Here is a 21,941-nt window from a genome sequence, read left to right as displayed (position 1 = left end):
CCTCCTCCTAACCAGCTTCCTCCAGAGACATGGTTATAGTTGGTCATTACCTTGATAGAAGTCTGTAAACTGTGTTTTATATTTTATCATAATGTACTTGACATATAGACATGTGTGTATTATTTATATGTTGCCATGCCTACTAAAAAAGCATCAAAATCCAACACCCAGCTTATGAAATAAACCATTCCCAATGTTCAGGAGGGCTGCTGTGGCCTCCTGTCTGATGCCGTTCTCAGCTTCCTCCCTGGAGGGAACCCCTGTCCTGATGGTATCTGTCAACACCCCCGCTTCTGTAAAGTAGCTTTTACCACATACATTGCATATCTCTAAATAGCACATTTTGAGCTTTATAAAAAAATGAAATTATAGCCTTTTGAGCTTCATTTAAATGCCACATATTGTTCTGGAAGATAAAAGGCAGATCTGTGTCCTTGAAGCATGCATTTTCACCACTGCAGATAAATATTGTTTTCTCTGGTGGCCCCTTCCTGGAGTCAGGGAAGAGACCGGGCTGCCTGCACATGCTGAGACGCTGCGTGGCTGTGGAGGTGAGGATGCCGGGGCCTGCCATGGAAGCCGTGGTGCTAGAATCGCGGCCTGCTGGAGTCCCTAGGCCAGCAAGGCTATATCCAGGGGCAGTTGTTCTGGGTATCTGAGAAGCAGATGGATTCCAACTCCAGTGATGGATTTGCATGAGCAGGGAGGCTGAAAGGCAAAGTGTTAAGTGTGGAGCTCATAAAGAGGACCAGAAGCATGGAGGGTCGGTGATGGTTCACGACAAGCACCTTGGATGCTGAGCTCCGGCACCTGCACTCCTTGTGCGGGCAGATTGGTGGCTCCTGGAGGCTGGAACAGAGCTTTAGAGCTACAGAGCGAACCAGAACCCCCTTTCCAACTGTCGTTCAGCAGCTATTTACTGCACACCTACGAGGTGCCAGGGCTATATGTGTTTCATCATCTCAAGTCAGGGATAAGACTGTGACTAGGACTTTCCCTGTTATTATATACTTTAGGGTCTAGTGCAAAGTCACCTGTTGATAAATTACATGAGTGATTCCCAAATACTAGTGGCTTCTGACAGCAAGCATTAGTTCCTTGTTCATGTTATGTATGAGCTGTGGATTAGCTTCAGCTCTGTTCCGTGTCCTCTGCTGTCTGGGTCCCAGACCCAAGGAGCAGCCCTTATGGGGCACATGCTATTTCCATAATAGACGGAAATAGCAGGAGGTGAAACCAAGCAGTGGTTCTTTGAATGTTGCTCAAACCTGGCTTGTGTATCTGTGCTAAATTGCTTTGGTCATGTCCAACTCTTTGCAACTCTGTGGACTGCAACCCTCCAGGTTTCTCTGTTCATGGGATTCTCCAGGCAAGAATACCGGAATGGGTTGCCATGGCTTCTCCAGGGGATCTTCCCAACCAAGGGATTGAACCTGAGTCTCTTGTGTCTCTTACGTTGGCGGGGGTTCTTTATCACAAGTGCCAGCTGGAAAACCTCATTCCTTACTCACAACCCACTGGCCAAAGACAGTCCTATGGCTAGGACTGCTGTCACCATGGAGCTTTTATGGACAGTCGATGCTATCCCCATCAGCTTTCATGACACAAGGCACTGAGCAAAGTATAGGTTTGTCTTTGGGGAATGCCAGAGAATGTTCAGGAAGAGGATTACCATCCATCATAGGCACAAGCAGCCAATTACAGTCACAGTATGATAAGGTTTTAGAGCAAGTCACTGTACTACTTCTGACTTTATAAATTTACATGTAAAAAATGTATTTGTTCCTCTAAATTAGCTTTAAGGATTCTGTTGAGAAATAGTATGAGAATCCCTAGCCTGAACCTGAGGCTTGTTATAGGGAGCTTGCCCAGGGGAGGAGGAGAAAGTAGAGCTGGCTATAGTGGTCTTCACCTCTGTTCTGTGCTGTGCTAAGTCGCTTCAGTCGTGTCCGACTCTTTGCAACCCTATGGATAGTAGCCCACTAGGCTTCTCCATCCATGAGATTCTCCAAGTAAGAATAGTGGAGTGGATTGCCATGCCTTCCTCTGGGGGATCTTCCTGACCCAGGGATGGAACCTGTGTCTCCTATGGCTCCTGCATTGAAGGTGGATTCTTTATCGCTGAGCCACCGGGGAAGCCTGGTCTTCACCTCTAGTATATGCACACAGGCTGTGCTAGTTACAAAGAAGCTTCTCACCCTGGGTACCCACCTGCTACTGCTGCTAAGTCACTTCAGTCATGTCCAACTCTGTGCGACCCCATAGACAGCAGCCCACCAGGCTCCCCCGTCCCTGAGATTCTTCAGGCAAGAACACTGGAGTGGGTTGCCATTTCCTTCTCCAATGCATGTAAGTGAAAAGTAAAAGTGAAGTCGCTCAGTCGTATCCAACTCTTAGCGACCCCATGGACTGCAGCATACCAGGCTCCTCCATCCATGGGATTTTCCAGGCAAGAGTACTGGAGTAGGGTGCCATTGCCTTCTCCAGGGTACCCACCTGCCAACTTCCAATGTTCCTCCTGGTGCCCCTTCTGTCCATTTGGACCACCTGTAGGCATGTCCCATACCTGCAGGCTCTTTAGTGCCGCATCCCTACACACACACATATATCCCTCCTTTCATTATAGTCACGTCTACCTGGCTCTTTGAGGTTGCTCATTTTTTGCTCCTTCCCTGTGCTCGTGTTTTGGCTCCTCACTGTCAGTTGACATTTGTGGCCTGGGTCATGGCTTCCTTTCACATGGCCCCCAACGTGCCTGCCACCACACCAGGCATGTACCAAACACCCAGCAATGTGCACAAAAGGAAGTCTTGCATTGAGAGGAAGCCAGCCCCCTGCTGGCTTGTCCTTGTGCTTTCTCTGCAGGGTCTCAGGTAACTGTGGGTGTCAGTAGGGGTTACACAAGAGTGACTCCAGTATGTGCAGATTGAAACCCTCTCTCCTTCCCTCGGTGTGTGATCGGTGTGGGGACTGAACAGCCCATCCGCTCACAAGGAGCCAGGGTTCATCTGCACTCATGTGTTGCTTTGCAAACACTGGTGGCCTTTTCAAAGGTATGCATTTGTGTTTTCCAAGGGCAAGGACCGTATCTCCTCTTTTCCTCCCTTTAAAAGATTGCCCGTGGCACCTGATAAGCGCTACACGCACAGTGGGTGCTCCGTCCCCTCTACCTACCTCCCCTTCCTTTGAACCGGCAGCAGATACCAACGTGGTTCTGGCCCTGTGGGCCTTTGCAAAGACTGATTATATACTGCCTTCATCTAGAGAATTTTGCAGGTGAAAAAAGGAGGAAACCCTTAGACAATTGAGACCCAGGCCCCTAGCGCAGCTGCATAATTAACCACACACGGAGTGCAGTGCAGACTGTGTTCTCTCGGGCCCTTCAGGTGACAGATACAGTGATGGGGACTGTTAAAGTGCTTGGCCCTGGAGTCAGTCAGACAGCGCTTGAAATCCGGGCTTGTGAATGTCATGATCTTTCACAAATTATTTAGTATCTGAGTCTCCTTTTCTTAAACCGTAATGTATAGATAATAAAATGCTATTAATTGTTGTGATCTTCTACATCCGTAAATGATATCCTTCTATCCTCCTGTTCTGAATCAGTTGAGACTTAAGAATAAACAGCTGGCAGAGAGTGGCCAAAATACTCCCATTGCTACAGATGAAGGGATTGCCAAGAAAATGTATGTGTTTGGGGCTTCCAATTTTGAATCCTGGAATACGGTGGATGTTTCCTAGGCTAGACAGCCACAGGCGTCCTCTGGGGGAAAGACTGTGTCAAACGTAGGTTTTGGATGGTTGGAGCAAAAGCGTCGCTCCCCAGTTGCTCACAGGGGAAAGGGCTAGGCCTCACACACAGCATCCAGACTTACTAAGTAGACCGTTACTCTTCCTCCCTGCTCCCTGAGCAGCTGAGGGGGTCTAGGCTTGCTACACAGGCAGAGCCTCCGTAGTAGGGGTAAGGGGACATGGTGGAGCAGCCTTCAGCCCTCCGTGTTTGTGGACCGCAGATGTTAAATTTCATACTGATACTCGCATAGACAGTTATGGTTGAGTTTACCACTTATTAAAAGTAAGCCTCCCCATGCAGTGCTTTTAGACATTTATCTTATGCATTTGGGAAAACATAAAAAGCCATTTGTTAATTAACATTCTATAATTGAGACCTTTAACAGAGATGAACTTCCCTTTGCTTTGTCTCTGCTTCTGTGAGCCTAATCATGGTTAGAAGGGCGCTGGCTGTTTCCCAAGGAGGCTGGGGAGGGGTCTATTGGCAGTGTTCTTACAGCTTTGTTTTGTCTGTCTTTTGCAGTGCAAGTTGGAGTTCCATGCTTGTTCTACTGGCAGAAGTCTCACCACCCTCTGTGATGGGCCATGTCCATGTCTCCCAGAGCCCGAGCCTCCAAAACACAAGGCAGAAAAGAACGGTGAGTGGGCATCACACTGAAGGGGCACTGGGTGGCCTGATGTGGCCAAGGTCTGCCCCAGATGCCAGGAACCTGGCCTTTAACAGAGAAGATCTAGTTTGGGCTGGGGAGATGGGTGTGCTTGGCAAGAGTTCTCCAGTTTCATTTAGGAACTCCAAATTGAACTGCCTTCAACCTCCATATGATAGAAAAAGAACTGGGAGTCTTTGAAAATAATTCTGCTAGACCAAGATATGCATTAGATTCTTTCTAGAGGTCAAATTGGCTATGGTGTAGGAAGGGCCGGATTTCAGCGTTAAGACCAGGCCTGCCCTGGGTGCGCCTTGGTCTTCCTTGAACTATAATCTCTAAATCCTTTGAACTTCTGAAAGCCAGATTTCAAAACATAGACTGCAGAGATGTCATGACGGTGAACAGTAGGCCCCCCACTACTGGCAAAAGCATTTCTCTATGAATATATTCTACCGGGCATGTGGCACAGAACCAAAGAATGGATGGAAGGAGAATAACTTCCCAGGGGCTGTGGTTTCCTTTCCATGGCTGAGAGGGGCGTCAAAGGTCAGGCCTATCTGGATGTTTTCATGATGGAGAAAGTAATGTTTTCCCACTGGGCTCAGTCCCTTAAAAGCCTTCTGTAATGAAACCTAGATAGAAGCTTGCCTTCCGTGGAGCTGGGCTTTCTCAGCTGTAGCTGGCTGTACCATGAACAACGCTGGACATCTGTGTGTGAGTGAGCGCATGCCTGCACACACGTGTGTTCTAAAGCCTGAAGCTATTTGTAATGGAGGAAGATGAATAGGATGTGAGTGTTTATCCACTTGCCTCTTCCTAAGCTGGCTTGTCTTTTCCAAGGCACAGAGATGAAGATGGTCAAGTGTAAATTTGTTCATGGTAACCAAGGGAATATTGTGTTACATGTTTTTTGGGGAAGTTTAACCCAGGATATGGAAGGACATTGTAAACCGTGAAACACGGGGGTCACAAATTATCTCCGTAGATTACTCTTAGTTACCAAAAAGCTGATCTCATTGTGTTTTGACCTGATCATTTATAGAACTCCAGGAAGAAATGTTAACTAATCTATACAAGCCTCCTTGAACTTTGGTGAGAAAACCCAAAGCCCTGTGTGGTAAGCAGCAAAATCCACAAAATTAACTTCTGTTTGGAGATGTCTTAAGACCCTTCTTAGGAAGTCTCCATAACCTCTTATTTCAAATATATTCTTTATTGCTTTTATTTACTCTTCTGTTCTGAGATAAGGAAACCGATGTAAGGAAGTCATTTCTGTGATTTGCCTGTAGTTTTCTGTGAGAAGGCTTTGATTTTCCTTAAACAAAGTACAACCCTTGTTACTTCATGGTGGGCTTGTCATATCTGATTAAATGAGACTCGTTCTCAAGTGTGACTCGCCAGGTATGGCCTTGGGTGTGCCATTTATTTGTTCAGTCACTTACTAGTGAAAACTGGAACAAAGTCTAATCAAACCTATGCAAGTAACTGCATTGGCATTAAAAGTAGAATTCTGAGAAGCTGGCGAGAACAAGATTACCACTTGAAAGTATTTCATTTCCAAATGTTTGTAAAAGTAACCATTAAGTAAATAGTGAGAATAGGCCAGGAAGAAAGCATAAGAATTTTATTAAATGATTATCAGAAAAGAGAACCATAAAAAATAATACCAGCAATATTCTAAAACCAATGATCAAAATTATATATCCTTCATTAGTTCCTGCAGTCTTGTATAATTATTTTTGTTCCACTGACCCTTGGGTCAACAGTTTGCTTTTATGAAGTCGTCAGAGTCTGGGAACTGTCCTCTCAGTCTCTAGTATTATCTAGCTATTGTCTAAGAAATATCACCTTTGAAGCCCGTAGCAAGAAAGGCATCTGTTACTTGTACTAACTGGGCACAGTTCTTACCATGAGGCTCTGAGATTGCCCTTCTTGGTCAGAGACTCAGTTTATGCTGTGACTTAAAGCAAATATTTTATATAAGCATGCAGGAAAGTAGGAACTACCTACTGGTGATAAGACAGAACATCTGTAGTTAATTTAGTACATATCTAACAATATTTTAATGAAGGAGAGTATAATCCTCTATTAGGATAGGGTGCTTAACTATTTAATACAGATTTGATCTGTGTTTCCCTGGAGGACAAGGGCATATTACGGGCAGTGAGGGCACTGATAGAGCTCCAGGATCATTATGTGAAATGAAACATTTACATGAAGAATATTCTATCTGGAGCAGAATCAGCCAAGGGAAGGCTGACTTTTTCTTTTGAGTTGATGATTCTTTCCACGTAGCTCTCACAGTAGTTTGTGGCAGGCAGTGAGCACTGAACTGAGGTTGTGGCAACTGGGATAAAGAAGAGGGAATGGGTGCTCAAGAGGGATCAGAGATGAAATGAAGGGCAGCTTTCATTTGGCCACTTGGCTGTCAAGGTGGAGGGGGGAGGGCATGCCCATCTATCCACCTTCCTTAACCTGGTGGCCGCCCCTCTCTGAAGCTGCATGCGGTGGGAGTGGCATTCACAGGCCACTCTGTCCATGAGACACTTATGGCTCTGAACGGTGTTGGGAGCACTCTTGTGTCTGTGCCTGTTACAGAAATGATGTTTCATTGTCTCACAAATATAGGTGTATCAAAAATGTGACATTATTGTTAATGATATTTTATTTTCAACCTCCTCTCTGTTTTGAACCTTGGTTTCTTCTGGTAATATAAAAATTAGTGTAGTCCTTTCCAGGTAAATTCTATTTATTTGGGATTGTATCTAAACTCTAGAAAGTAGGATTGGGATGGGGGCTTATGAGCGACCATATTGGTGTGAGGTGGTTCCTGGTGTGTCTCTTTCTTTGGCATCTACCTCTCTGGGATTTTGCTATTTTTAATTAGTTGCCCAGCAATGCTCACCCTCAGTGCAGCCAAGGAGAGATGTTCTGAGACCTTCTCTGTGACCTCTGCTACACATGTTCATTCAGCTCACACTGAGTCCTCTTACTCATCCTCTCACCACCCCTCCTTGGCCCCTCTCAGGGCCACACAAAGCTTGAGGATGTTCTTCTATGACCTTCTGATGTCAAGAAAGCCTGTGATGGGTTTGTTCTCTCAAGCCATCTCTCCTCAAATCTGCCTGGCAACCATTTCTCTTCCACGCAGAGGACATCTTTACAAGACTGGTTTCAGAATGGGCCTCATTAGTAGGGAGACACAGGTGCTCTTTGTGTGGAGCTCCAGCTGCCGAGGGTTTCAGGATCACCTCTTCCTGCCTAGGACCCAGAGGTGACTTTGGAGGCAGGAAAGCACTGTGGTGGGAAGAACTTTCCTGGGGATGCAGCAGTGTCTGCCTGTGCTTCTCTTTCCCTATATATTACCTCTTGCAGCCCCAGTACTTGTGACCAGTACTGGGTGTGAACATCCAAGGTTTGCGAGACCAGGATCTAACTTACTCTCTTTCTGATCTTGCTGTGCTTCTTCCAGCCTTTGGCTGTTTGAATTACAGCAAACCCAGTTCTTGCAAGTCAAAAGTGTCTTGTCTGATCAGATTTGGTTTCAAGAATATTTTTAGGAAATCAAAGACAAATTGTTGAGTTTTGTGTTCTCTCTTTGTTTTTTTCTGGCATCTTTTCTTTGATGTGGCCCCTGAGGGGATGGTAGAAGGTGGAGTCATCCTTTTACTACCTCTAAATATTTCCTCTCACATCTCTCAGTTGCCTTATGACCTTGGACAAGTTACTTAATTGCTTTATCATCTCTATGATGCCAAACCAGCCTCAGGACTATGGAGTAATGATTGTCCATAGGAAGGGAAAAATTAAAAAGAGGGATATGAGATTGAAATCCACACATTAAGCCTGGGTTTCTGTACCATCTCTAAGAGTTTCTCAGGAAAGATCCTTCCCCTATCTTTTCTGGTATTAATGCTGAAAGCTCAGCTTCTCTGTACATGGGTGCCAAATCGAATCTTGGAGACAGAGTTTTGGGTGAACTAGAAAATAATAGCTTTATTGCTTTGCCAGGCAAAGGGGGTCACAGCTGGCTAATACCCTCAAAATGGTGTGTCCCAACTTGAAGAAGATAGTGAGAAGTTTTATATTAATTGTTCAAAAAGGGCGTGATCAGCTCATGGACATTCTTTGATGGGTTGGTGGTAGGGTAAGTAGAAGTCAGTATCATCAACCTTCAGGTCCAACTGGTCTGGGGTCTACATGGTTGTGGGCAGCATACCATCGTTAATCGTCAACTTCTCCCACTTGGAGGGGGTTTCAGCATCTGCACGGCAGCTCGATGGATTTTGTCTATCCATTGATGAGGGAACAGGACCTTGCCCTAAGGTTGCTCTTGACTGTTTCTCCCTGGTCTTGCATCACTTCCTGTCTGATTAACTTTACTGCTTGAATCCGCCCATTGGAACTCAGGGAAGGTTACGGAGGCTGAATGAAGGCTGCTTCCTATAATCAAAGAAACAGGAGACACAGGAAGACCTGTGCCCAGGAGCCCCACAGGGCCCTACATGCTGTCAGTATTTTCTGGCACCCAACAGCCAGGCCAGCTAGGAAGTTGCCTCTCACTAGCCCCCTTCCACATCTGCTCCTGTCGCCACCCTGCCTCCATCCCTCCCCTCGTCACCGAGCAGCCCTTTCCCCTGGCCTGGGCTCCACAGCCTTGTTCTCTCTGGAGGAGGGGCTCTGAGCTCCCTCCTGGCTGAGATGAACATTTCATAGTTGTAGGTTTCCGGTCAGGAAAGATCTCCCCTAACTTCCTTCACACCATGTTCAGTGGACCCTGGTGTTCCGCGAAGGTGCCTCAGGTTTCCACACACGGACCGTGGAAAGCTGAGTGGGTGGGGACTTCCGATCTGCCCTAGAATGACTCCATTTTTCTGCTTTACCACCTCAGATCACATTTGCAGGAAGAGAGTTTTGGCACCGGCAAGCCATCGTTCAGTTTCCATTCACAGTGAGGAAACTGGGGTTCTCCAGAGAAAAAGCATCTCTCCTCAGCTCAGATGGTGGCTAGGTGTGGGTGGGGTCAGAGTCTGGGCCTCTTCCCTCGTGGGCTGTGCCTTTGTCCTCCCCTGCCCGCCCCCCCCCCCCCCCCCCCCGCCATGTGTACTCCCTTGGGTAACAGCCAGCCAAGTCCTCAGCCTGAAGACGGTTGAGGGTCTATAGCTGTGTTTGGCAGGAGTTAGTTATTTCTCCGGGGTCTGATGTCACTTGCCTGAATCTTGAAGTGTGAACCATCAGGCAAAGAATGTCACTGCGTTCCCACAAGCAGCCAGGTTTGGAAGGCATTCTGTAGACTCTTTCCCACCCCACCCCCAACCTTTGGAGGAGGAAGTTGAGAAAATAGCACTGTCTCTAAAGCCAACTCCTTCTTTGCTTCTGTTGTCACCGGTTAGCTATTTCTGTTTTTAATTTTTCTCTATGTTGTTTTCTAATTGGAGTATAATTGCTTAAAAATGTTGTGTTAGTTTTTGCTATACAACAGTGTGAATCAGCTATAAGTATATATTTGTCCCCTTCCTCTTGAACCTCCCTCCCACCCCCACCCCATCTCATCCCACCCTCTAGGTCGCCGTGGACACTGAGCTGAGCTCCCTGTGCTGTACAGCAGCTTCCCATTAGCTGTCTATTTTGCACATGGCAGTATGTACATGTTAGTGTTACTCTCTCAGCTCATCCCACCCTCTTTGCTCATCTGTGTCCACAAGTCCATTCTCGGTTTATGCATCACTGTTCCTGCCCTGCAAATAGGTTCTTCAGTACCATTTTTCTAGATTGCAAAAGCTTTACAGACACGCTAAAGTTAAGAGAATTTGGTGTCACCAAACTAGGTTAGCTTTTGGAACGGGCATGTGGGTCCAGCCAGTTGGCCTCAGAAGTTCTGGAGAAGGCTGTGAGGCTGTCAGCATTCCTGGCCTGACCTTGCTGGGGGGGTTGGGGGCGGTGTGGGGCCATGTTTGTTTCCACAGATCCTTCCCACATGGCACGCTAAAGAGGAAATAACAACTTCCCTCCAGCTGAGCTATTTGAAACAGTAGAAAAATAGTCTACAATGATTTTCTCTTCTCAAATGGTGATTTCAACCCAAGGGCTGGATTCTGGGGAAAAAAGAAGTCCTGGGTTGACAGGCGGCTGTCTAATTCCATTACTTATCACAAGTCAAGTTGGGGAAATGTGTTTAAACGGGAACAGGAGGTGGTGCCAAAGAGACGGGATGAAGAGTTCTTCCTCGCTGTGATGTCTCAATGGAAAAATCCTAAAAGCATCCTGCTGCTGAGGCTCCCAGCAAAATGAAGATTTATCTTTGCATCCAGGGAAGAACATTTTTCTTTAATGCCTATTGTGTAACAGGGTGAAGGCCCCAGGCTTGCAAACTTGCAGTTTAAAAGCAGTTTCTGTTAACCTTTTTCATAGCCATTCAAGTCCGCTCACTTATTATTCAGTACTATATTATGGTCAGAAATTAAACATGTAAAGGTACATTTAATTTTCAGAGCCTTATTATTATAAATGCCATGACCTTTTTAAAAAAAAAAAAAAAAACAAAAAGAAGCTTGAGAATGAAATTGGCAACTGTATCCAAGAAGAAAAACTCCCTTGTCAGGACTCTGGAGGTAAATCCAGCTTTGGCTTTGAACTCAGATTCTTCTTCTGTGAGTTCGGCTCTGGGAAAGTATACCACAGGTTCTCCTGGCTATTCTGAAGCTTTGTTGGTTGCAACTGACTAGGGGAAGGCTGCAGGCGAAAAGATACAAGAAGGTAGACTGGGGCGGGGTGGCCGAAGTCATAGCCAGAGTCCAGAGAAGGAGATAGAGGCTTGTGCTAGAAATTAATGTCTTTGATAGTTCACTCAGACAGCTCTCTCCTGCCATTATTTTTTATTTATAAATTAATATCCATTCTTATATAAAATCCAAATATTATGGCAAAAGTGGCCCATATTCCCAGTTCTATTAGCTTTCTATTCATAGGCTTCAAATTATTTTTTTTGGAAACATAAAGATGTTTGTTTTGTAAACATCTAATATACTTTTAAGACTGGTTGTTGTCTGTTGTTGTTGTTATTAAGTCACTGCGTCATGTCCAACTCTTTTGCAATCCCTTGGATTGTAGCCCACCAGGCTCCTCTGACCGTGGGATTTCCCAGGCAAGAATACTGGAGTGGGTTGCCAGTTCCTTCTACAGGGGATCTTGCCGACCCAGGGATCAAACCCAGGTCTCCTGCATTGGCAGGCGGGTCCTTTACCACTGAGCCACGAGGGAAGCCCCTTTAAAATAGTACTCATCCAAAAACCAGGATCATATTCTACAGTGTTTTGTGCCTTGCCTTTTTTTGTGTGTATCGTAGATATGTTTTCATGGAAGGTCACATCTCTCTCTCTCTCCCCCTGCCCAAGGCCCTTCCCACCACCCCTCTCTCTCCAGCCAGTCTGCCAACTCTGCTCCCTTGAACTCCAGACTTAACTATGTGACGACTGCTCTGCATTTCTGTTTGGATGCTCCTAAGCATACCAGACTTAACATGTCCAAAATGAAACTCCCGATCTCCCCTATATCTGTCCCTTCCTCCTATATTGTATTTGCCACCTTAATTACTGTCATCTCCATAGTTCAATCTGCTGAAGTAAAACCAAAAACCAAAACTTCTTTCTCCCACATGCCACATATAATCATCATTTGAGTCCACTTTCAAATAGATTTTTGAATGTAAGTACCTCTTATCACCTCCGGGTTACTGCCCTAGTGGTCCCAAACATCCTCATGTTTTATTTCAGTAGCTTCCGAGTGGATTTCCTGGCCCCTACATTCTCTTTTGAACTAGGAGTGAAACATTCTGTAAAATGGAAGTCATATTGTATAATTTCCTGTTCAGGACACACCACTGACTTCCCACCTTGTTAAGAGGAAAAGAGAAAATACTTCAGTGACCTGCAAGGCCCAGCATGATCAAGTCCCTGATCAGGTCCCGGTGGGTCCCTCAGATGTGCCATTTCACTCCTGCCTCAGCCTGGACATTCTTCCCAGACATCTACACACCTCCCTTCACCAGCCACCCTTCAGTCTCTGCACAAACACTGCCTTCTCAGCACTTCCATCTCTCTTTCCTCCCTTATTTTTCTTCTTCTTTTTTGAATATTTATTTTGATGCATTTATTTATTATTTGGCTGTGCTGGGTCTTAGTCATGGCACGTAGGATCTTCAATCTTCATTGCGGACTGCAGGATCTTTAGTTGCAGCATTCAAACTCTTGGTTGAGGCATGTGGGATCTAGTTCCCTGACCAGGGATTGAACCTGGGCCCCCTGAATTGGGAGCATGGAGTCTTAGCCACTGAATGACCAGGGAATTCCCCTCTCCTTTATTTTTCTACAAAGCAATTATCACCATCCAATATATTAGATAATATGTTTATTCTGTTTATTGTCTGATTTGCCCAACTAGAATGGAATTTACACGAGGGCTTTTTCTCTGGATTCTCAACAATTATTTGTCAAATGTTGACTTCATCTCATTCTTCTGATAAAGTGAAAGTACTAGTCGCTCAGTCATGTCTGACTCTTTGTGATTCCGTGGACTGTGGCCTGCCAGGCTCCTCTGTCCATGGAATCCTCCAGGCAAGAATACTGGAGTATGTTGCCATTCCATTCCTCTGAAAGTGTTGTCTATTATATAGATGTACCATAGATTATAATGTATGAAATGGCAAAAAAAAAGAGAGATTTACTGTGGTAAGAAATCATCTGTAGAAGGTGCTTAATATGTATATTAAACCCTTGGTGTGTATATTTAATTTTTCCAGCTACCAAACAAAGCCCCCTCCATTGCTGGTGAGAAATTTTGGAATTTGGAGCTTTTTGGTACCTTGCCTAGGGCCACCCAGCTAATAAATGAAAGAACAGAGACTTGAAGTCTTTTCTAGTACATGTGCTCTCCTCACGTTATACTGTGGTCTTAACATAAATTGAATGTCTGTTGAAAGGGCAGACTTCCTGTGGAAAAAGAAAAAAAAAAGGACATCCACGCATTTTAAACTAAATTTCCCCATGCTTTCAGTGCTCAGTAAACGCAGTCTGTCACTGATACCACGGCCTCTCTGATGAGATTTCTCCAAGGTGAGAGAATCGATGTCCTCGCTCGTTTTCTCTTCTTTCTTTCTGCAAGCACACTTCGTTCTCTGAAGTTTATCAAAACCCTGGCGTGGGCTCATTCCTCACCACAGCACTACGCTTTCTGATAGCCACAAGTTTCTGACCTAGCTTCTTAAAGATAAAAATTCGTTTGTAATCTGTCCTCAGGTCGACTGTTCTTCCATTGCCCTGCTATCTATTGCTGTGAGAAGAAAAGACAGCATTACAATACAAAAGTAAATTGAAATTATAATCGAAAGAGAGCGAGTGGCTGCCCTGCTACCAAGCCAGCTGCTTCACAAAATCTCGGTAGTCCTTGTCCTTGCTAGAGCCGAGGGTTGTAGTGGCACCTGGGCCTTGCAGAGAGGAGTGAGCAAAGGAAGGGCGGTACCTTCCTAACAGGTATCGTGAGAATTCAATGGCTCAATTTCAACCATAGATATGGAATTCAAAAAATATAGCTTTGGACTTCCCTGGTGGTCCAGTGGTTTGGAATCCAACTGCCAGTGCAGCAGACATAGGTTCGATTCCTGGTCTGGGAAGATCCCATATTCCACTGAGCAACTGAGCCCATGTGCCACAACTACCGAAGCCTGTGCACCCTAGAGCCTGTGATCTGCAACAAGAGAAGCCCCACAGTGAGATGCCTGCACACTGCAACTGGAACGTGGCCCCCACTCACTGCAACTAGAGAAAGCTTACAGGCAGCAATGAAGACCCAATGCAGCCAAAAATAAATACATAAATAAATAGAATTAAAAATACAGCTGTTATCATCATCATTTAGATACTGGTTCTCTGTTTAAAAGCTCAAATAGCACTTAGACATAAAGGAGGCAGGATGTTACTTTGATTATTTAACTTGAGGAACATATAAGGATGCCAGATAAAGCTCAGAATAAGAGTTGTTTGAATATATGGTAATAGATATTCAGATCGCTTAGGAGAATAGCCACAACAAGAACAACAAGCCAGCTCTCAGTCTGTGGAGACCATGAGAGATGAGAGATGTGTGAGATGTGTTCCAATCACAGTGATGTCATGAGGGTGAAACCTTGTGTTTCTCTCCTCGTCCCAGGGTCCCTCTCCCCAACTTGAAAAGAAGCAACTTTACAGTGAGAGATGGTAGATCTTATACAGTAGAGTTTCTGCCTGTCCTTCTCATCATTGAAGACCTAGAGTGAGCTAATGAAGGAAATAGTTTCAGCATGCTTTAGGGGCAGTTCTGGGAGGTGGAGCCACCGGGACATTGGGGCTGAGGTGATGATGAGGTTGATCATGGTTCCGTAGGATATAAACATTGCTGTTTTCAGAGTTCCCAGTGATGCATGCACTCGCGGGTCATGTAGTACATGTCCTTGATATTTGACTTCACCATGAAGAAGTCTCTGCGTAAGGAACCAGTCCAGCTGGCCTGTTCTATTCCATGTCTGCCTGAGAATCTCAAGAAGGCAATTGCATGGGCCTGTTTCCCCCAGCCCCCGACTTCATCCTACGGAGTATCCATTTATTTTGGCATCCCTGGCCTGACTATGCTTTGTCCAAGCTTGAATCTCCTGAATGGCTCTTTCTAGCATGTCATGTGTTGGGGGTGGGGTGAGGGTAACACCCCAGTGAGTCCTCTGTGTTCTGCCCTAGTGAGGGATGCTAAGCTTAGCTCCAGCTTCTAAAATCACTCAGGCAAAGGGGCACTCCTGCTGTGCAACCGCATTTAGAAGGTGAATGTCAAAGACCAAAAGATTAGTGCTGACAGGTAGTTTGATTAGAATTGTGATCGTGTACCAATGCACAGGGCCAAGTAATATTCCAAAGAGAATGACTTTCAAAACATTACATGAAGCCAAGTTTAAAAAGAAAGCCCCTTTTACGGGGACTTCTAATTCTGTGGAACTACTACCCTGAGAGGTTGTTGCTGAGGCTGAAGAGGTCTGGACCCCTGATTACATCCCTCTAAATCTTAGCACTTAGGTGACTCTCCCAAGCCAGGCCAGTCCCAGGGGGTGTTCAGAGCTTCACACAGTAGCATAGAGAGAGGGGAGTCATGTCCCCTTATTCCTATGGCCTGATCTGCACTTGGACCCCAGTCTTGGGCTCAGTTCCTTCAGGCCCTGCCCAGGCTCCAGGACCTGGCACCTGCATGTCTCCCAGAACCCCTCCCTGACTTCTCCCCAGGAGTTGAGAGGTAGCTGCTGGGGGAAGGCAGCTATGCTAGCCACTCTACCACCAATGCCTCATAAGCGTGGTTGCTGTAGAGTCTTGTCACTTGCCAGGCTCCTGCATGTGATTCTGCACCTGCCAGTCTGTCCTCGCCACCTGGATCTTCTGCCCCAGCCTTCCCTGCAGCTCCCTGCTGTGAGCACCATGCCCAGCACATGCATGGGCCAGTGTGCAGCATATATCGGGCTGCCTTCAATCACTGTAGAACCAGTTCATGGAGGAAAGGTATAGGCTCCTAAGGTTTTCAGAGTATGTTGATATCCTTGAGCTTGCAGCTGTTGCAGCCCTTTAAAATGTTGAGGATTGTAGGTGAAATAGGTCCCTAAGTTGGAGATATGGGCGCAGTGATTCTGAGACACCCATCTCTGGCCTTCCTTGCATTAGTCATTCTGGGGCATGAGCTCAGGCTGGAATGTGACACCATGTGTGTTTCTGGTTTCTCTGGTTTGGTTCAGATGGCATCATCCAGCCTGAGTTCACCCAGTTCTCTCTGCTTATATCCTGCCTTCTCAATTTAGCTTCCTGATGTCTCAAGTGGTCTCAGGAAGAGAATGATTTTTGCCCTGATGACAGAAATACAGTATTCTCTGGAATAGAACATTCCATTAGGTTCAGGAATGGGCTCTCATGAGGACACAGAGAACACTTCTAGGCAAAGGAGACAGTAGCGTTTGTTCTCATTTGGATTGAGAGCTTCTGGTACAAAATGTGTGCATACTTCCATTGTGAGACAGCTGAATTAAGTACTGATCATCTCTGCACCCAATAGGAAAGTAGCCTATTCGGGAAAAATGTAGTGAACTAGAATAACACTGATCTGAGACTTCATGAACCTTGCTTCTGAAGTCTTCTAAGCCCTAATGAAAATTAAAATTTTAAAGCTTAAGGCAATACTCTGACAGCTCTTTTTTTTCCCCTAAAACTGAGGGCAGTGCTTGAGTTTGTAGGTAGTGAGCAGTATGTCTTCATTCACCCAGAGTCTGTCCATCTGTCCATCCATCCAACATTAATTAAATGCTGATTTTGTCCCCAGGTTCTATGCTGCAACTCCCCTAAGCAGGATGACAAGAAATCAACACCCAACATATCAATAACTTGTTATTTGAGTGTCTATATAGAGGGCTCACTTCTGTCCCAAGGTATCAATTGTCTCCAGCTGGGCTGTTTTCCATTTCTTTATGAAGTTGGGTTTATGTGTCTGGGACTCCAAAGGCTCTTCTATTCTTTTCTGAGTGCTTAGTTAGAATTTTGACCTGTGTTATAGTTCCAGTGGTCAGAAAAGCTAGACTTTACCTCATGTGGTTGAGACAAGGAAACTAACCTAACTTAAATATCATCTGTCCTGTAGATCATCATCACCTTGAAAGCAAAAGTTTTATCTGTTTTACTTGTCTTTATATACCTAGCATAGGGTCTATTGCATAAGTGGACATGACTAAGTTAAATATAAATTTGTAGCATATCTCTTACATAGTTATAATAATTACAGAAGTAGTAAAATACATAAATATCCAGGTTCAGTTTGGTACCTTCCTCCTTCCTGCTGTTATGAGTTGTTATTCTTTTTATGTATAGTAGAGACACACCTCCTTCTCAATTTACTCTCGGATTTCTAACTGGGTCTAAAACGTCTGAATTGTTTTCCCTGGTCTTTTTCTTTGATGACCGTCCTGAATACTTGGCTCTTTCAGGGTCCTGTGTCCATGGTTTGTCGCCTCCTTGTCCATGAGCAGCAGTTACAGGAGAGACCACAGTCAAGGTCACTAGCATACCTATTGCGCGTTGAAGGGTTCTCTCCATCTTACCTCCTATGGGTCTCTAACTGTGTGTATCTTGCAGTTTTGATGCAAATACATCTATAACTCCCCTTATTCACCCTCCAGATACATATTATAGGGCTTGCCAAGAGGCCAGTATTATATTCTAGCAGACACATTGGCTGGGGAATCAGATACCTAATTGTGTGATTGAAATTCAGCCCCCAAACTCCTTAGTTGTGTGGCTTTGGGCAAGCTGTTTCTCTAAGTGTCAGGTTCCACATCTGAAAAAAAGCAAAAAGGGAATACATATCTGTCTCGAAAGATTATTATAAGAATGAAATGAACTTGATAAGATAATTATGAAAGCTGCTGGTTCTGAAGGATGCTTGATGAATATATATCTCCCTTCTTTCTTTTGGTAGCACACACGAGTAACCTGGTCTGCTCTTTGTGTGGTTTGCTAGTACACCGCCTTCTGAAAGACCTCTGCATCCTAAAGTCAGTCTTGACAACACTAGCAGGCACTGTTAGCTGTTGGCCTCATCCCCATTCAGTTCCGCTTTTCTTTGAGGAAGAATGTGCACAATGATACCTTTCCTTTCCCAGTTTCTTTTCCAGCTGGGGGTGTGGCCCGGTGAGTCAGTCCTGATCAGTGAGATGCAAGTCAAGCTTTCTGGAGATTTCTGAGAAAGCTATGGCTTTCATGAAAATCATAGGTTGGAGTGGAGCTTTAGCAACCATTTTGTAACTATTAGGGTTCCCACTAAGGATGACTGGGCAGGGGCGTTGAAAGAAACTTCATCCCCCTGAGTAAAAGTCATGACTGCCTCTCTCCTAACTGATGTTACAAGGTAAACCCCAAAGGGTTTATGTCACTGTTCATCAAGCTTTCTATTATTTGCAGCTAAACACGTTTTTCCAGTCGACACAGAGCACCTTCCCTTTAAAGATCATTTGCTTAGAGATGGATCATGCTGCTGTGAAGTCAGGTGCTCCCAAGAAGTCAGGTCCAGTGGTATCTTGGTATCTAGGGAAGGGGAGGTCTGAGTTGATCTCGGGAGCATCACTCAGTGTGTCAGGAGAGCATATGGTTCCCAGAACCAGACACAGGAGCTTGAATTGGTCTGGTGTGGGAGCATCTGACCTGTGAGTATGGGTGCATGGGTGTTCTGAATCTCTTGCGTAGATTTCTGAGGAGGGAGCAGAAAGGATATTTCATGATAGCAATGAGCGAGGAGTACTGGTCTAGAACGCAGTGTACATGAGAGTGAGCAGAAGAAACTGTCAAACTGGAAAAGATAGGTGTGTGGTAAAAGGCAGTAGACTCATGCACATTTTTAAGAAGCATTTTAAAAAAACTATAGAAGTTTCACATGTTTGTTACAGAACATTAGAAGAATTTAAAAAAATCCAGGTAGAAAGTTTAAAATTACCTGTAGTCTCCCAGTCTGAGTATAATCACATACTACTTTTAAATCATTATTATTAGCTTAATGCTACTTAATAATATTCTTTTAAAACTTGATTTTTAGTTGCTGGCTGGTATCTAATTTTATAAATTCTCTGTAATTGCTAATCCTCTATTGAGCACTTAGATTTTCTCTGATTTTTCATTATTATAAATACCGCTTTTATGAACATCATTAGGTATTAATTTTGTGCATATATTAATTATTTTCATAAGATACAGCCCTAGCAGTAGAATTTCTGGGTAAAATGATACGCATACTGTAAGTCTTTGGTCACATACCAGAAGAATTTCTTCCAGAAAACGTATACCATAAACAGTGTATGAAAATGCCTATTTAGAAGACACTTATCAACTTTGGATACTGTAATTTTTAAAGAATTTTCCTATTTTGTGAGTTTTTTAAAAGGTACTTTTATTAGTTAGGACTTGGCTTAGCAGTGCATAATCAACACTCCAGTGCTCAAATAACAGTGATTTAAGCAAAAAAGCGTTATTTTTCATATAAAGTAAGTCAAGTGGTAGGAAGTCCAGGGCTGGTATGGAACATCTTAGATATCAAGTACCTTTTCATTTTATTGTTCTGATGACCTTGGGACAACTTCATGGTCCAGCTAGAGCTCTTTATGGTCCAGCTCTGATCTTGCTAGAGCTCCAGCCATTGCCATCTGTAGTCCAGTCAACAGGAAAAAGGAAGGAGCAAAGGAGGGCACAGGACTTTCCTTCAAGCAGACCCCTGTGAATTTGGATATAAATCAGCTTACATCTCAGTGGCTGACTTGGTCTGAATTTAGTTTGAATGAAGTGTCATGGTCTACCTAGATGCTGGGAAATATGGAGTTTTAAGATGGAAAACTACTGATTAGAGTTCTTATTACTAAAGAAAACAGAAAAATGGATCCTGGCAGACCATTATCTGGCTCTGTCCAAGTCTGATTTTTTTTACTTCTTTGACTACACTGCAGGTTTAGCATTTTTTTCATATATATATATGAAAAGAGTACCAGAGTTTCTGTGTACTTCACGAAGTACTGACTCATTAGAAAAGACCCTGATACCAGGAAGCATTGAAGGCAGGAGGAGAAGGGGACTACAGAGGGTGAGATAGTTGGATGGCATCACCAACTCAATGGACATGAGTATGAGCAAGCTCTGGGAGTTGGTGATGGACAGGGAAGCCTGGCATACTGCAGTCCAGGGGGATTGCAAAGAGTCAGACATGACTGAGCGACTGAATTGATATATTTTTCATATATATATGTGTGTGTGTGTATATATATATATTTATATATATATGAAAATATTTGTAATTCTTTTTATGAATTGTCTCATATATGCTATTCTTTCCCTTTCACAGTACTTCTCCCAATAAATTATAAGGCAGTTCTTTTACATATAAAGGGTATAAATCACATTTTAAAAAATTTGTTGCTTGCCTTTAATGGTGTTTTCTCATAGACTAAGATTTTGATGTTTTTATCTAGATAGGTCCATCATTTTTCTTTTTTGCTGTTGGAGTTTCTGCCTTTGATGTACATTTAGAAATCTCCCAACTCAGGCCAGATAAAAATTTCACCTGTGTTTCCATTTTGTTCTTTTATGGGTTGAATTTTTCATATCTGATGCATTAGGCCAGTGGCATTCAAACAAGGAAAATAGTTTTTATTGTGATTCAGTACTTAAAGCTTCCATCAAGCAATATCTACTCGTATTCTGTATAAAATGTGCATTTTCTGTTCTCTGCCATTATACTTCATATTTTAGAAATTTATATTCATCACCCATACATGCATTGTGACCAGTAGTTGGGAAAAATACTATTTTAATCAATCTAATACTTATTCTGAGGTATACTGTGAGAAATGGAACAATAGGGGTATTTTTTTTTCCTTTTTTAAATAGCCAGTTTTCTTAATGATTTTTACTCTTAATTCATCTTTTCATCTAACAAGAACCTATCCTCTTTTTCACATTTTTCATGGTTGTTCTTGCCTGTTCTCCCAGATGACATTAAAAATCATTTTGAAAACTTGCAGAAGATGAGATTTAGATTGGATTTACAAAGTAATTTGAGACGAGTGATAACTTTACACTTAAGTTGCTCCATCTGGAAGTGTGGCACAGCTCTTCCCAGTTTCTCAGGAAGTGTCTACAGTTTCCTTTCAGATGGGCTCCTGCATCCCTCATTACACCTATGACTAGAGAGCTGATGTTTGTCATTGCTTTTTGTGAATGAGACTTGTTTTTTTATTTCTGTTAAAATGATTCTTTCTTTCAAACAGAAAATCTTGATTCTCACAGCTTTTTATTTTATCGTTTTGGATCTTCTAGAGAAGACTATGTCATCTACAGATAATGGGCATTTTGTCTTCCTCTCCAGTGTAAATTTTAAGAAATTGCTGCCATTTGGGGATTTCTCACTATTGCTAAACACTGTGTCATGCGTATGTTTTCATATAGTTATCCCGAAAGCCCAGTGATGGGAGGTACTGTTATTTCCATTTAAAGCTGAGAAAATAGACCTTATTAATTTCAAATGCTCAAGGTCACACATCTAGCAAATGGTAGAGCCAGGATTTGAACCCAGATGAGTCTGACTTCTAGGCCTGAGCTTTTAAGTATCTCACTCTATTGCCTGTATGTACGTTACACTTCTCTTTTAGGACTCAGTGGGATTCCCAGGTGGTGCTAGTTGTAAAGAACCTGCCTGCCAACGCAGGAAATGCAAGAGACCTGGGTTTGATCCCAGGGTCAGGAAGATCCCCTGGAGAAGGGCATGGAAACCCACTCCAGTATTCTTGCCTGGAAATCCCATGGACAGAAGAGCTTTGTGGGCTGTAGTCCATAGGGTTGCAAAGAGTCGGACACAACTGAAGTGACTTAGCACACACGTAGCATGACCTGGATAAACATTCCAGAATGGAGTACA

The 21,941-nt window shown here is 43.9% G+C and overlaps 1 protein-coding gene across 3 annotated transcripts in view; it reads left to right on the top strand.

Annotated features, from left to right (window-relative positions):
- The window catches only part of SPOCK1 (SPARC (osteonectin), cwcv and kazal like domains proteoglycan 1), a 583,470-nt gene that overhangs the window by 451,865 nt on the left and 109,664 nt on the right, over positions 1 to 21,941 (top strand). For all 3 annotated transcript variants that reach the window (XM_086411695.1, XM_086411694.1, XM_086411696.1), the window contains one exon: positions 4,316 to 4,430. In XM_086411695.1, coding sequence (XP_086267821.1) covers positions 4,316 to 4,430 — 115 coding nt within the window. The remainder of the gene's footprint in view (positions 1 to 4,315; positions 4,431 to 21,941) is intronic.

Source organism: Bos grunniens, chromosome 7 (assembly GCF_055505025.1).
Source record: "Bos grunniens cultivar Pamir isolate PY7600 chromosome 7, Bosgru_T2T1.0, whole genome shotgun sequence".
Taxonomy (NCBI): Eukaryota; Metazoa; Chordata; class Mammalia; order Artiodactyla; family Bovidae; genus Bos; species Bos grunniens.
Note: the sequence above shows the minus strand (reverse complement) of the source record. Positions and strands in the feature narration are given on the sequence as shown.